Here is a 16,201-nt window from a genome sequence, read left to right on the forward strand (position 1 = left end):
GTCGAGGCTGATTTTGACTCTGATTGTCAAAGCCAATTGTTGAGGTCGATTCTGATTGTTGGGGCTGATTCCGATTGCTGAGGCCGATTCCGATTGTTGAGGCTAATTTCGATTGTCGAGGCGGATTCCGATTGTCGATGCTGATTCTAATTGTTGAGGCCAATTATCGAGGCCGATTTCGATTGTCGAGGCCGATTCCGATTGTCGAGGCCGATTGTGAGTCCGATTCTGATTGTCGATTCCAACTTCAATTATCGAGGCTGATTATCGAGGCCGATTCTGATTGTCGATTTGAATTCTGATTGCTGATTCCGATTATCGAGGCAGATTTCGATTGCCAAGGCCGATTCTAATTCCGATTGTCGAGGCCGATGTTGAGGCTGATTCTGATTGTCGAGGCCGATTCTGATTATTAAGGCCGATTCTGATTATTGAGTGAGATTATATAGGCCGATTATTGAAGTCGATTTCGATTGTTGAAGCCAATTTCGATTGTCGAGGTCAATTCCGATTGTTGAGGCCAATTATCGAGGCCGATTGTTGAGGCTGATTTCGATTGTCAAGGCCAATTCCAATTGTCAAGGCCAATTCCGTTTATTGAGACCAATTGTTGACGCCAATTCCAATTGTCGAGGCCATTCAGATTGTCGAGGTTGATTCTGATTATCGAGGCCAATTTTGATTATCGAGGCCGATTCCGAATATTGAGGCCGATTCCGATTGTTGAGGCCGATCATCGAGGCTGATTATGATTATCGAGGCTGATTATGATTATCGAGGCCGATTGTTGAGGCCGATCATCGAGGCCAATTCTAGTTATCAAGGCCGATTCCGCTTATCAAGGCCGATTATGATTATCGAGGCCGATTCTAATTATCGAGGCCGATTCTGATTGTCGAGGCCGATTCTGATTATCGAGACCAATCCTGATTGTTGAGGCCGATTATGATCATCGAGGCCGATCCTGATTATCAAGACCGATTCCGATTGTCAAGGCCGATTATATAGGCCGATTCTGATTGTCGAGGCCCAATGTGATGTACATGCGGCCCCTATTTGAGTCCCATTGTGATATGTATTCGGCCCGTGTTTGAAGCCCAATGTGATGTGCATGTGGCCTGTATTTGAGGCCCATTGTGATGTGTATTCAACCCGTGTTTAAGGCCCAATGTGATGTATATGAGGCCTATGTGATGAGGCCCATTGTGATGCATTTGAGGGCCAGGTGATGAAGCCCATTATGATGTATATTAAGCCCATTTAAGAGGCTCATTGTGATGTGTATCAAGCTCATGAGTGAGACCCATGGTGTTGTATATTAGGCCCTTGTGTGAGGCCATGGGTCCACTATATGTTAGGCTCCATGTGGGCCATCCCTTGGGGGCAATGTTGGTTAAATGTCCACATTGTTGAGGTCGATTATCAAGGCCAACTATCGATGTTGATTATCAGTGCCAGTTATTGATACCGATTATGAGTATGTGACAGCATAGCATCACGATACATGCCCATACACATCATTTGTATGTTTGTTATGAGATGTGATTGACCATTGCATATGCCATAGTACAAATGGTTTATGGGACTCCCTGATATGTAGAGTTATCCCTCATAAAGGCACAGTATGCGTAGGATTGATGCATGATTAGACTGTGTGACTCATGTATCTCGCATTGTGTGATTATGATTATCGTATGCCCTAGCGACATTAGGGTCGTAGCCTCCACAGGCATATCATAAATAGCCAAATGGGACACCAGAGATCTGTTACTAGCATCGGGCTGTCATAGATGGCCCTGGGTGAAAATTCCTAAACCCTCTTGGTACCAGAGGACGCCCCAACGTCGAGACTGAGTGGATATATATGAGCGCATAAGGGCTATATACCAGTAGGTCGCGTTTCCCATTGTGTCGTAATCGGTTGAGAGGTGGTGTGGCCTTACCCACCTGAGGGAGTAGGCAATGCTAGGCTGAGTCTGATCAGCTCGTAAATAGGTCTGCTATCAACGAGCCAGGCCGATATTGGTAGGCGAATAGTGAGGTCTCTTCCACTTATCCAGTTGTGCGCTTGATGGGGCGGCAAGCTGGTGTGGAGTGTACTAGACCCCAGTGATGATCCCAAAGATGTACGGTATTGTTATGTGGACTTATTGAGCAGAAGTTGTATACTCATTCATTCATTTATTCACTATCCACTTAGGCTGATGGTGCACAACTGTTTGTTATATGTACCTTCGCAACGGCCAAGATTTCGGTTGGGGTGCGTGACTAACCTGAGATCAGGAGTTTACCACATTGAGTCTGACTATCCAAATTTAGGTATAGGATTGGTTTGGATAGAAGTCTTTTGTGATAGACCTCATAGCTTGCGATACTGCGTACTATCATCCTGACTTCACACTCCAGCTTAATCATTCCATTCGCACCACATATTACATTGCATCCTCGGCATCTGATATTGGCTTATTATGTTTTTCCATTGCACAGCCTTGATACGGCTGTTATCATTCATGCCTTGCATCGCATAGCCTTGGTACGGCTGATAGCACTCACAGACTTACCTGTATATTTCGGCTTACTCTGATTACTCTGATATTGCTTGCTTGGCACTTACCTTGTGCACACACTTTCACCACCCACTAAGCTTTCTATAAGCTTATGTATGATAAATGTATGTAAGTGGCGTTAGGTCGCAGCAGCATTGAGCTTGGAGCATGCAATGGACCTCTGGAGCTTTGATTTTTGATATATGCATTTCCCTTTTAGCATTGTATTCAAGTGATTATAATAGTGGATATGTGATGATGATGTTGCCTTTGTGATTTGGGTAAACTTGTGGTTATGCTTCTTACGAGATAAATGTACATCGAAAAATCCTCCTTTTAGGATCCTATGATCGGAATCTAGCATATGGGCATTGGGGCCGAGAATAGGGTACTACGGAGCCTGTCGGCACCGAATTCAGCGATCAGGATTCCTGCTAGTCCGATCTCCGAGTTTAGGGCGTGACAGAAGTGCAATTTACTCATAACCCACTAGCCATAAGATTGAAATGGCAATATACATATAAAATTTTATGCCATTAGAAACCTTTTTAGGATGATCTTTGACCATAGGCACATTGAGAGATTTATTAATCCCTAATTTGGACATAAATTAAAACGAGAACTCTATTTGACCAAGACCCAAAGGACAACATTATAAATAGGAGATTTGAACTTTTCAATGATGAGTGATATTCCCTAAACATTTACGTTGATAGGACTACGGAATTACGAGACCATACACTTACGAAGTATTTACGGCTTGACCCAATTCTCAATCCAAAGTGACTACCAACGGACTCATTGTTTTGACCGAGCAGAAGACTAGGATCCACCAGGACTAGGAATAGATACAACAAGCCTTTTAACCTGGTTAGGTAAATGATTGACGTATCAGGTTCAAGCCCACTACCGCCGTCTCTCGGTGCTGGCCAAACGTTGAAAACATATATTTTTACTCTAGATAGAGAGGAACAGTCATCATGAATCCAAATCATTTGAAAAATTGCAGTAAACCATCAGGGTGAAAAAGTTTTATGGAGGGTAAACTACAATAAGCCAGACTAGCATATTTAGTTGCACCCTGCCATGCATATGAACATGAAATCAACAAAACTTAAGCGTACGAAATTAGAATATCTTTACCTGTTTACATTAGACAATTTTGGGGATGAAATTGTTTTTAAGGGGGGTAGATTGTAACATCTTGAATTTTTCGTATTTTGGATTGCCAAAAATCCTTTATATATATATATATATATATATATATATATATATATATATATATATATATATATATATATATATATATATATATATATAAACTGGCTCACGTCGTCACTTATTGACCCTTGATGCTTAAAGTGAGCCTATACGTGGGTGGTACTGATAAAGAACCACACAAATTCGATTAACCAACCGTATGAAGCCAACAAATCTGCCTGATCACTTAAACCTCAAGTCTAGCCTCGTGAATTATTCATCTAGGGCCCAAATCTAACCGACCTATCACTAACTAATCAAGACAACCATAACCAAATTAAAGAACTACCCAAAGTCAAGTCGCCTATAGGCCGGATCTTAGCTAGCGAACCAGGTCAACCTAATTATCTGCTTGGCCTAAGAACCGATGGTTTTGAGTGATTATGACCGAATCACCATTTTTGCTAATTACGAAAAGGCCACACTATAGACTTATCTAATCCAGACCCTAACCATTGCGCACAAACAAATCTCCCTATCCAATTCATTTCAAAAATGCCCCGATTACCTGAACAAGCTCTAAACCACTCATTAATGGGCCATTAGTTTCGAAATTATAGAATAATGTCAATCTCACTGGGCTTGACGTCCATCGCAGACGGTGGGCACAAACGATGCCCCGAACTGCACGACTTGGACTGTGAAGGTAGGCTTGAAAGGCATGACTCTCTGGGACTTGAAACTTGAAACTTAAGTGAGTTGGCCCCACCACTAAAACGGTGAAGTTGCGACTTTCCAACTGTTAAATTGCAATCAAACTCGGGCCATAAGTCAGGGATATCTCCCTGCTCATATCCGTATAACTGGGGCCCTGATCGATCATCAGTGATCGTTGATCGCAAATTAGGCCCCCACGGCCAATTGGGTCATCCGTTTGCCAGCAAATTTAAGTCAACCACTTATCTGACAATGGAGCACGTACACCATGAGACAGATGGGCTAGGGGGCCATTAGAATGGCCCCAGGACCTAAAATCAAACCACTAGGGGTATGCATGTTGGAATAAGAACTTCTAGGGCCATTTAGATTAAAATTTCAGACTATATAAAATCTAGAATCCCACTCCCTCACTCTCATATGAATTTTTGCTACAAGGAGGAGAGAGAGTGGAGAGAGTGGAGAGAGAGGAAGTTCCAAAGGAGCTGGATTTTTGAGAAATCCACTCTCCTACCACAACCTCGCGCCGGAACTCGTGACTCCACTACCATAGAGGCTGCTTGTCGACGATCGGAAGGTATTCTCCCAATTTCTTTTCAAATTTTGGGTGTCTTAAGCCATGCATGCCTTCTAATATGCAATTTTATCGGCATAGGGCTCCGACACGCGAACTCGCAGGACCGACACCTTGGGAGCGGCTCCGCAAGCCGTCAAACCATTCCTAAGTGCGGACCATTAACTATAGGTGGTTTTTTTTATATCAAATCTAGACAGAAATTAATGATTATGAGTGTGGAATTTGTTTGCATGTCAGTTGCATGTATGGTAATAGTAGAATTGGAGTGTTGCTTCGCATGATTTTCGATTTGGGGAGAACTTGGGCTCTCAACCACCCAAGATCCTTGCATTGCCTTAATTCCTATTTATTATAAAATTAAAACATGACACATCCCTAAATTTTGAAATAATTAGGAAAATTTTGTTGCATGTCCCCTATATACACGACTAATTACCAACTCTCACTCTATGCATGATTTAATTTCTCTAAAATTGAACTTGTCTACATGTTTATTTAAATTTCCCATGTATTTAAGAATCCTTAATCAATCATGATGTCCATGTCTACAATTCACTACTATGTATGCATAAATCTCTCACAACTAGACATAGATCGACATCCGCTTTAGTATCATTCATTTATACTCTGCTCCCTTGTTGGATCGGCCAACAATTTCAGAACCCGTATGGGTAGCCCCTCCGGTAGGGCCTTTCAAGGGCCAATTTGTCCCAATTAGTCGAATTATGGATAGTTGACAGTAGTTAGACTATGCAGGACATTGCTCCCAATGTCGTACGACTCGTAGTTCGTCTAGAGGGGACAAATTAGCTCATCAGCTGGTCGTCCACATTCGTTAACCATGTATGTACACGCATACTTGAACCTGAGACACTCTGCATCCATTTACACCCACTGATAACTAGCTTGTTGTGGCCTAGAAGTCTTGGGAGTCTTGCATGGTGGAATGGGACACTATGCCCGAGATGTCGGCCTACACCGGGGTGACGAGCCTCTTCGTAGTGACCGCGAGTAAGAACTCTTCCTTACAATTGCCCCTCGTATGATTTTATTATTAGGAGTGACGAACCCAAAACGGGCCAAGGATCACAAAGCAATACTGCCATGATCGCCAGGGCCGCACGATCAGGAGAGGGCATTAATCGGTCATGGTGTCCCAAATTTCTCAAACTACTGGATGAATGAACGTAATTAATCAATGCAGCTAACATCTCACCATCACATTGCATTAGTTAGGTTGGCGACTCGGCAGTCGAGGTCGCATTGAGGGAGTGTTTGACATTGCAATCGTTAGACAGTGTCGCATGAGGGAAGGTTGGAAGTAAGGGCATGCATCATATCATGGAACCATGCATATCCATTAATAAGAGTAATTAGAATTTTGTGAATGTTTACCTTCATTAACTTCATCTATTGGTTTGATAACATGCATAACTTATTGTTAATGGTATCCACTGAGTTGATCACTCACTCTCACTCTGGGGCGGTGTTTTAAAACACCAACTAGAATCACTCTTAGATACAAGGATTACGGAGCTCGACGCGCTTGAGGGAGCGAGCGTGGACGATGAGGAGGAGTGGTCATATTTTCAGATCTTTGGCGAATCCCCGTAGAACGCCATAGGATTAGCCACAGGACTCAGGGCAGGGGTCTATTCATTTTTGGACAATATATTTTGCGGGACATAGTCCCACATATTTATTTACATTATCTTTATGGTTGGACATAGATTTTATATTAGTTGCACATGAGTTCATCATATTTGTCTTGTTTTATATTGCATGGTCTACTATACTTCCCCATTTCTTATGAAATGAACAAATTATACCAATTCTGAAACTCAGTAGGGCATAAGTGGCACCCGGGAATTCGGGAGCCGAGTACCTACTCGGCCCCCAAAATTTGGGGCGTTACAAGGCCTCTATTTATAGGCAAAGGGATTAGAAATTCATCTAACCTAAGAATAGCTTCAGCTGGCCAGATTCACCGGATTCGTTCCAACGCCTATCGAATTGCGCAAGATAAGATTTATCCAAAATTCGGCTGGCCCAAGGTGAAATTCGGCTGGCCAAATTTGACAATCGGCTAGCTGAATTCACACAATTTCCAAAGGAATGCATTGCTGGAATTTGACCTGAACTTCACTTGGGCTGGCTGTATTTCAAGTTAGGCTAGCCGAACTAAAATTTAGGCTAGCTGAATTTTCAACAGAATTTGATATTTAGCTCGAACTTGAAGTTAGGTTAGCCGAGGTAGTTAGGTTGGCCAAACTCCAGAGTAAAAACACTATTAAAAATCCAAAATCAATTAGACTTTTGAAATTACCTAACTTAAGGTCTTTCTAGGGTTATATCACCTGTGTTTTAGCAAATACATGGGACAACTTGTCTTGAACTTGTCTTTAAATCGGGCTGTTCTTTAGACATATAGAGTAGTTGTGATTTCAAACTTATGATCAGTCTTTAAATCGGAACTTGTCTTGAGATTTCAAACTTGTCTTGAACTTGTCTTTAAATCGGACTTCTTGAGATGATAAGTCGATCTTGAGCTGTTCTTTAGACATATAGAGTAGTTGTGATTTCAAACTTATGATCAGACTTGTAACACTTTTGTCTTACAGAATTTGACAATTAATGTGTGCTTAAACATATAAGCACTTACATTTATGAAGAAGAAGTTGACCCTCTATTCATTTTGTCACAAAATCAATAGAGGATCAAGGGGGCATTTGTTGGGGCATAAAATTAAAGAAAAATAAGAGGAAGAAGTGAAGGAAATTGAAGCAGAAAAGGATGTTGAAAGAGAGAAATTTTCTAATAATAAAGAGATGGACCTATTGCGTGCACGCAATGGAGCTGTTACGCCGACCATTACGCAGCGTAATGAGCCCCTGCCTAGGGCCCCACAATGGAGATAAGTGGCATGTGGATTGAGGCCACACGTGTGAAATGCCTATAAATACCCCTTTAACATCCTCATTTGATTCATTTATAAGTCCAGAGCTTCAGAGGATTCCGAAGAAGTTTCGAGATTCCATCTAAAGCATCTCAGGTATCTCAAAGGAGAAGGGGAGGAAGAAGAAAGAGAAGAATGTAGGAGAAAATTTCCTTGTTGTGTGAGTGGCGCGCAACTGGGGGTCTCTGCGCTCCACGCAACACTCCTATTGCGCATGTGGTCTTTTTTAAGAGGCCCATGTATTTTGTCATTCCTACATGGTTGCAATCTTCTATGATGGAGATTCATCATTTCCCTCAGAATTGTCATCTCAGACAAACCAGAGGAGAGATAGAGGATTTCTGAAAGATTCCTAAATCTGCACAACGCCTCCTCCGTTAAGAAGAGCACACCACAAGCCAGAATGCTGCCGAAATCATTATCAGGATTATTCTAGATATAACATTATTTCAAGGGAAACATGGGGATGTAAATGAACTCTAACATCAATAAAATATCTGATGATGATTGTTCTGTCTTAATTCATTTGTTATTATTGAATAAGATATTCCCAATTGTAACACATTCATTTCTTGTAGAAACAACGAGGGTCTTCTCTTTTCTTTTCTTGTTTGGTAACATTTGCTATTAGTTGACTCAATCCTCGTCACACTGTTTTGTTATAGAAGGCTAGCATTTTCTTGGTCATAACTTCAGACGCATGAGCCTTCGTAGCAAAGATCGCGAAAAGTTTGTATGTCAGCACTTTTTAGTTGAACGCAATTCATGTTTCCCTTAAATTCAGACACATTTTCACTTGTTCTTTCTCTTCAGGGAGTTGTCTGCACGATGCTCCCAAAGGCTTCCATTTGTCAATAAATTTTTCTATCGGTTCGCCTTCCCTTTGTTGTACTAAGGCCAACTCATGTCTCGATCGAATGAGAAGAAGTTAGCCATAAAAGTGTCTTACATCTGATCTCAAGTACATATGAATCCTAGCGTTGGGTGTTGAGTGTGAAATATTGCATATTTTCCCCTATTTATACCTTGGTTTTATAAACATCATAGTGCTTAATCGATTTAATTATGCATGTTTTCATGTGCGATGTGATTTTGAGAGCTTGAGGTGAAATTGATGCCCAAAGGAATATTTATGCTCAAAAGATTACTAAATGAAGATTTAGAGATTTGAAAATTATTAATAAAGAATTCACATGCCAAAGATCCAAGAAAACCAAGTGAGGAATGAAGAGAATTAGAGATTTGAAATGAAGAAAAGGAATCCTGAAATTGTCCTGAAAATAAATACATTCCTAAAATTGTCTTGAAAAAACCATATTCTATAACTTCGAGTATATTTTGGGAAATTGCGGAGTGCGTAAATCGAGGCGGTTTTTATATTTTTCCAACTAGGTGCGAAAGTTGGAGTTCCACAACCATAAATAGAACTCCCTAGGATGCTCCAAAGTACCTTCTAAGGTTTGGAAATGTCTCAAGGAGTATAGCACAAGGGTGGAGTAGCCGCCAAAGAGTTTTTCTTCTTCCATAGTTTATTTTTCATGCTTTGTTTAAAAGATTTAGTTTCAATCATGTTTATAGTTGGCTAAACCTCTTAGCTAGGGCTAAGAGGTGAAGCTTGTAGAGTGTTGGGAAATTTATTTTGCCTTGATTATTATTCTTATTGAACTTCATTGATTTCTAGTTTGATATTAAGGGAATATTTTCAATTTTCTATGATTTGTTGTGACTCAATTTATAATAAATGTTGTGATAGGTTTAGATATCTTCTTTTCCTGTTTTGAGATTGAGAAATTGGTAAATCCTATCGTTCACCATCGTCTCATAGGCATGGTAGGGTGATGGAATCCCTTCCAATCATCACAATTCTCCTCCATTGAGAATTAGGTCAATGAAAGTTCAGATTTGATTTAAATTGCTTTATCTTCCAGTTGGATAGGATTGGACTCCAATTCCAATTGTGTTCTTTAAATTAAGATAGCATCTTAATAGCTACAAATGGATCCTTGGCACCCTAATTCCCACCTTTAAATTCATAAGTTTTAATCAACATTATTCACCGTTACTCTCAATTATTCAGATTTCAATTTAGATCTTTTTCTAGTTCTAGTTCTAGTTATTTTCAGAATACGTACAAGTTTAGTCCCGGTGGATTCGACCTCGGTCTTACCGAGTTATTACTACATTACAACGCTACACTTGGGGTTGTGAACACTAAGCTGGAATAACACCTGAAGGCTTTTCCGATTAGTGATGAACCAAACAACCATAGTCAATATTGTGAGACTGTTGAGAAGTTGCTTATAGTAGTGATGAAGTGCATGAGATGTTCCTCCGAAGATCTGTCTCCATTGAATTTCTGGAAGTCTGGATATTTGAAATTTGCGGGGAATGGCACGTTTTTGACTTCGCGCGAATACAGTATTCTGAAACAGAATCTTCCAGGGTGTTCTCGTTCCCTTTCCGTTCTGACATTCCCTACCAATACTTGTCGTATATCATCCCGTATTATCAAACGAATTGCAAGAGCTTATCCACATGATCCTCCTCTTGGTGGTTGTGAGCCTTCCGATTGTTGTTCTTAGTCGTATATCGTATCCATTGCAGGATGAACTACAACTTGAGCTACATTATGGGCTAGCATAGCTAATGCCTCTCTTAGACTTCTACATTCTTCCATTAAGATTATATGTGCTCTGACAATCTCTGATAAACGTCCATCTGTAGACGATGGTTAATTCTGACTTGTTCCTGCCATATAAACAATAGCTTCTCCACTTACTGATTATCTCGTCGTCGGGGTGGATGGAGGGTACATTGTTGCAGTAGAATTTAAAGAAAAGGAATCCTGATTATATCCCTTGAAGCTTTCGTAAGACTCTAGCTACTTCGGTGTGGGGGCTGGTGGTGATGGTGTTCGTGATGTATGGAAATATGTAGTCTCGTAGAGGGTAGATCACTCATCATAGGTAATTTTCCTTTCCCTTTCCCAGTCTATCGGGCAGTCACAGCCGAAAGAGCTGGGAAATCTTAAGGAGTAAAGGAAATGACCTTACTTTTCCACAGGTATAATGAGGGTGGAGCTAGTACACGGTTTCGGCTGACTGGCCCTCGAACTGTTTGTAGTGGAACTGGGGTTGAGGGAGATCGGGCCTTTGATCTTTTTGGTGACACCACAGTCCATTCTTCTTTGTCATCTTGCAATATTGGCGATACAGAAACTACCTCAGTCACGGATTGCAGTCTATTACTAATGGTCAGAGCTGACTCGGTCTTCTGATCTAGAGATTTAGGTAGTGACTGCTTATTATGAATATAATTGATGACAAATCCTGTAGGCGTGAAGTAGAAAATTGTTTGGTTGGAGAGAAAAGCCATTAAAGTAGAAAAGGGGCTAAAATTCCTAAAAGAAAGAATGATATGTCAATGATATGAACTAAGCAGAATACACTTTATTTTTGAGATGAAGGGGAGGATGTTCCCATTGAGAGTCACCATTTTGGCATCATTATGACGTCATGTGATGATAAAAGTTCTTTAGATAATTCCTAAGTCATTAATGAATAAGATAAATGTACCGAGCAGAGTCATCATTTTGTTTCGACAAGAAATAAATGTGTTTCTATTGGGGATATCTTATTCAATAATAACAGAGGAATATAAGAGAACCAATCATCACCAAATATTTTATGGATGTTAAAGTTCATTTACATCCTCATATTTTCCTTGATTCCAATATAAAGTGTATTTAACCAATGCAATAATGATGTATGTGGAAATAATTTTGATAATGATTTCGGCAGCATTCCAGCTTGTGATGCATTCATCCTTAGGAAAGAGGAGTTGTGCAGATTTAAGAATCCTTTAGAAACCCTTTACTTCTCTTCTGATTCATCTAAGATGATAATCTCGAAAAGAATAGTAGAATTCCATCATAGACCACTGTCTTTACGAAGAAATGACAAAATATATATAGGCACAATAAAGCTATTACGCGTGAAACCGGTCCATTGCGCGACGCGCAGTAGGTTCCTGTTGCGCACCTCTGCGCAACAGGGTCTCTCCCCTCTTTCCTTCTTCTTCTTCTTCTTCTTCTTAGGGATACCTGAAATCCTTCAGATGACTTCCAAATTTTTTTTCAAAATCCTCTAGAGCTCTACACTTGCGAATGAATCAAATGAATAGGGGAAGGGGTATTTATAGGCATTCACACATGTGGACCTTTATTTCTGCACCATTATTCTTCATTGTGCAGATGTGCATGGGACCTATTGCGCGCCGCACAATGGGCCACTTATTTGGCTACGCAACATACCTATTGCGCATGCACAATGTATCTTCTCTGCGCCCAATAGAGAATTTCCTCTTTTGCTTCTTTTCTTCCTTGACTTCTAACATTTCATTATTCCTTTCTTGCTGATTTTTTGTGCTCCAACATCAACACTTGTTAGGCCGAACGCAATTCCTATTTCCATCGAGTTCAGACACATTTTCAATTGTTCTTTCTTTTCATGAAGTTGTCTACATGATGCTCCCAAAGCTTTTCATCTATCAATAAATTTCTCTACTAGTTCACCTTCACTACCAAAAAAGGATCAAAGGCTATGGATAAAAGCCGTAGCTAAAAACATATGGCTATGGTTATAGTCCATAGCAAGGCCATAGCCATTGCTTTTGAAGCGATGGCTACCGATTTAATCTATAGCCACATAATAAATGGCTACGGATCTAATCTATAGCCATACTTCTGGTAGCAAAATGTACATATAGCTACGGATAATATTTGTAGCATCTGTAGCAATAAGCCAAAATTAAACACAGCTACAGTTTTCAGATCAAGAGCTACGGTGAATAGCCGTAGCTACTTCTCTTTGTTTGAAAAAAATATATAATAACGGTATCTCTTATAATTGTAGTGCATGCCCTGATAGAAATTATAATAATTGTATCTCTTATCATTGTTTCTTAAATAAAATAATATAGTTGTGGTCCACATGAAGAGTAGATGTGGTTCTTTTTTATTTGAAATTTTTTTATTGCAGAAGGTAACCTTCATGGCAGGTACAACCTATTGGATGGGTTGGATGTAACATGCACATGATGGGTTGGAAGGTATCTGCTGGGTGGAGGAAAACCCATGGTCCAACCGGTTGGACTTGATGCATTTCCTTTACATTGTACCTCTACACATTGAAATTAGATGGACTCACCTGCCAAGGTCCTTATCTGCAATTGAGAGTGTGTTCAAAGGAGACTTCAAGGTTGAGAGACTCGTTAAAAGTTGTGTCGCTCCAATGCAGGAAAGGTTGCAGTTCTCTACTTTTATATCCGCTAAGGTAGATGCTCTTTCAGAAGCGTTGATAAAGTATGGAAGTATACTCCTGTAAATGTTCAATTGAGATTTGTTAACCCTTCACCCGATCAATATACAAACAAGGGAATTCTAACTAGCACATTGTGAAAACTTCCTTATTCAGTACGCTGCACTCAAATTGGACACATGACACAAAGGTCCATGATCAAGAATGTTCATTAGATGTCTGCCACCAGGATAGACCACTGTCTGTTAACTTCATCAATTGGCCAATCCAACTTTCCAACTGGTAGACCTTTTCCTGCAGAATTCCAACCGTTAGCGACATTCTTTTATGCCATCCATTTGTACTCCACACATTGGATGGTTAAGATCATTCTGTCAGTGAGAGTTTTCCATTGTACTGAACATCTCCACTGTGGATCCATGACATTTGAAATCCGGATTGTGGACTCTTGTGTCGCATGGCCAATTTAAGCGCAGGACAGTGAGGACATCACAAGGGAATCAATTTGTGGCACTCAAGGTAGACCAGTAGACCTCCACAAATAACTCCCTGTAATTAAATCTTCGCTCAACTGACCTAATTACATTGTCCCCAATAAGATTGTCACTGATATCCAAACCCTGCAAGTTTGGAGTGTAAGCTAGTGCAGATTTAAGATCTTCTGCATCATTCTCACGTAAATTGCTTCCCCTGCAACATCAAACTATTATAAACAAACTGTTTTTTTTTTTTTTTTTTTTTGGAAGGCAATTATAATCAAACTGTTGCTGAAAGCAATAAGCAATTCTCAACTTTCCCTATTTAGATGTGGACCATGATCAAAAGACTCAGAAACTCAGACTTAACTCGTTTGGTCCTGAGTTGAGTCCAGACTTGCCCAAGTCAGGGGCGACTCCTGGTGTCAAACTCATATGAGTCGTATCAGACTCGGCCAAGTTTTAAAACCATGATGTTGACAGCTCCTATCTGAGGTCTCCAAAATACAAATATGTAAACCAGGTAAGGGGTGTAAAATCAGCTAACTGCGTCACATTCAGCTGATGCCAGACGCTAACTAACTGGAAATGGTGAAAAACTCTACGTGCATTGCCAGGAACAATTGCTAGGGGAAGATCATTTAATACATACATACAACGAACACGCCAAAACTGGACCAGTTACCATCAGACAATGAATCTGGTGACTACAAAAACAGAGATTGGACCTACAAACCTAGTCAAAGACTATTCACAGAAGCATGAATGCATGGACAAAAACTGAAGAATGAATCAACAACTCGATACCCTAGATTGAGAACATTTAATGACCTCAAGGATTGGTCTATTGCTGATGATGATGATGTGGGCCAACTTGAGAATCTCCCATAAACTGTAGAAAGCCAACCTGCAATCTGCAACAAAAGATAATTAGCAATGTTCCAAATGGGTTTGACTGGTAAAACAAGAACCAGGAACTGCCAGTGTGTCACTCACATAGTTGTCAGATAGCTCAAGGATAGATAGACCAGATGAAGAATCGAGGAGAGCATCAAAAACCATTTTTGCAGAATTTGGCCCCAGGAGGTTGTCACAGAGCTTTAGCACACACAAGGACCTGAAACCAAACGGGATTACGAAAACACCAAGTCAAGCAAGTAATTTGACCAGCATAAACAAACCCCATTCACAGTTCTGTGTTTGCTGAAATTGGAACAATGATGCACAGGTTGCATGAGTGTGAAAAGAAGATAGTATGTGCAAAAGCTAAAATCACATTATTTCACAACAAATAGCTAATACTTGCACTCTCTAACTGAACAAAATAAGTAACCAATACTGCTACAAAATCAACCATAAATGCAATGAAATGCCATATGCTCTGAATGGATCGAGCATTTCGATAGAATCAATGTAACAAATATCACCGGGATTTTGAAAACATTGTGCTATTACCAGAATTTTGATTGAATGATATTATTTCGATAATATCACGAAATTTTCAAACGTTTGGCAGTTTTATGTATTTTGATATTAATGAAAAATTATTTAGAAGTTAAAATAATTCAGTTTCTACTTTTATATTCAAAATTTAAATTATATAGTACTTTATCATAAATATGTTTAAATATTTTATTTTCAGCAAGACTTTCCTGATAATATAGCGAGAAAAACGTCAAAATCTGAAAATCTCCCAAGAAATTCCCAGGCCGAGAAATTGCTGAGAAACTAGATTTGCCAATATGGACCGAATGAATGCATTCATCACTGTCATATACGTGTGGATTACGATAGTTTTGTAATGCTGCACATAAGAGCAGTCGTATATGTGTGGATTGTGATAGATTTGTAATGCTGCACATAAGGGACTAAAATCGAAAAGCTCATATACATTATTTTTTTTTCTTTTTTGAAGGTTATAACTGTTATATGGTTGGTTTTCTGCATTTTGCATTATGTAGATAAGACCTCTTTTGTACTCCATGAATAAATCTAATGGGGTTTCACAGCTATATTATTTTATTTAAGAAAACCAATAACCCATGATTTAAGAAACTAAAAAATTAAAAAAATAAAAAAAATAAAAAACAAAAAAAAAAACCCCATTTTTATTAGGAAGCTACTATTCTCACCACCCTGATTGATTTTTACACAAACCCATTTTTCCATCTTTAGGAATAGAAAAGTACCTAAAGTGTACTATTTCCATTAAAAATTCCTCAAATCCTCAGCCAGGATGCTTAGCTTCCATGCAAGATTTTATCCCTGTCAGTAACAACTTAAATTGCATCGACAACATTAGAATAAATAGGAATGAAATAAGATTTATCAAAACAGTACCAAATTAAAAGAAGCATGCTAAAATGAGGAAAACTTTGATATCCCAGCATAGTATGATACTTGAACTAAGA

General features: G+C 39.6%; 1 protein-coding gene across 2 annotated transcripts; it reads right to left on the reverse strand.

Annotated features, from left to right (window-relative positions):
• Positions 1-13,780: 13,780 nt before the first annotated feature.
• On the reverse strand, positions 13,781-15,833 carry LOC131248786 (uncharacterized). Of its 2 annotated transcripts, XM_058249241.1 has the most exons (4): positions 15,246-15,833; positions 14,787-15,128; positions 14,598-14,704; positions 13,781-14,004 (listed from the first exon to the last, which is right to left on the reverse strand). In XM_058249241.1, exons 2-4 carry the CDS (start codon positions 14,850-14,852, stop codon positions 13,815-13,817), a joined length of 363 nt encoding a protein of 120 aa, XP_058105224.1. In that variant the 5' UTR covers positions 14,853-15,128; positions 15,246-15,833; the 3' UTR covers positions 13,781-13,814. The 2 variants fall into 2 exon arrangements, with proteins under 2 accessions (XP_058105224.1, XP_058105222.1); XM_058249239.1 differs by having other exon boundaries at positions 14,787-15,833.
• Positions 15,834-16,201: the final 368 nt, after the last annotated feature.

Source organism: Magnolia sinica, chromosome 6 (genome assembly GCF_029962835.1).
Source record: "Magnolia sinica isolate HGM2019 chromosome 6, MsV1, whole genome shotgun sequence".
NCBI classification, from domain to species: domain Eukaryota; kingdom Viridiplantae; phylum Streptophyta; class Magnoliopsida; order Magnoliales; family Magnoliaceae; genus Magnolia; species Magnolia sinica.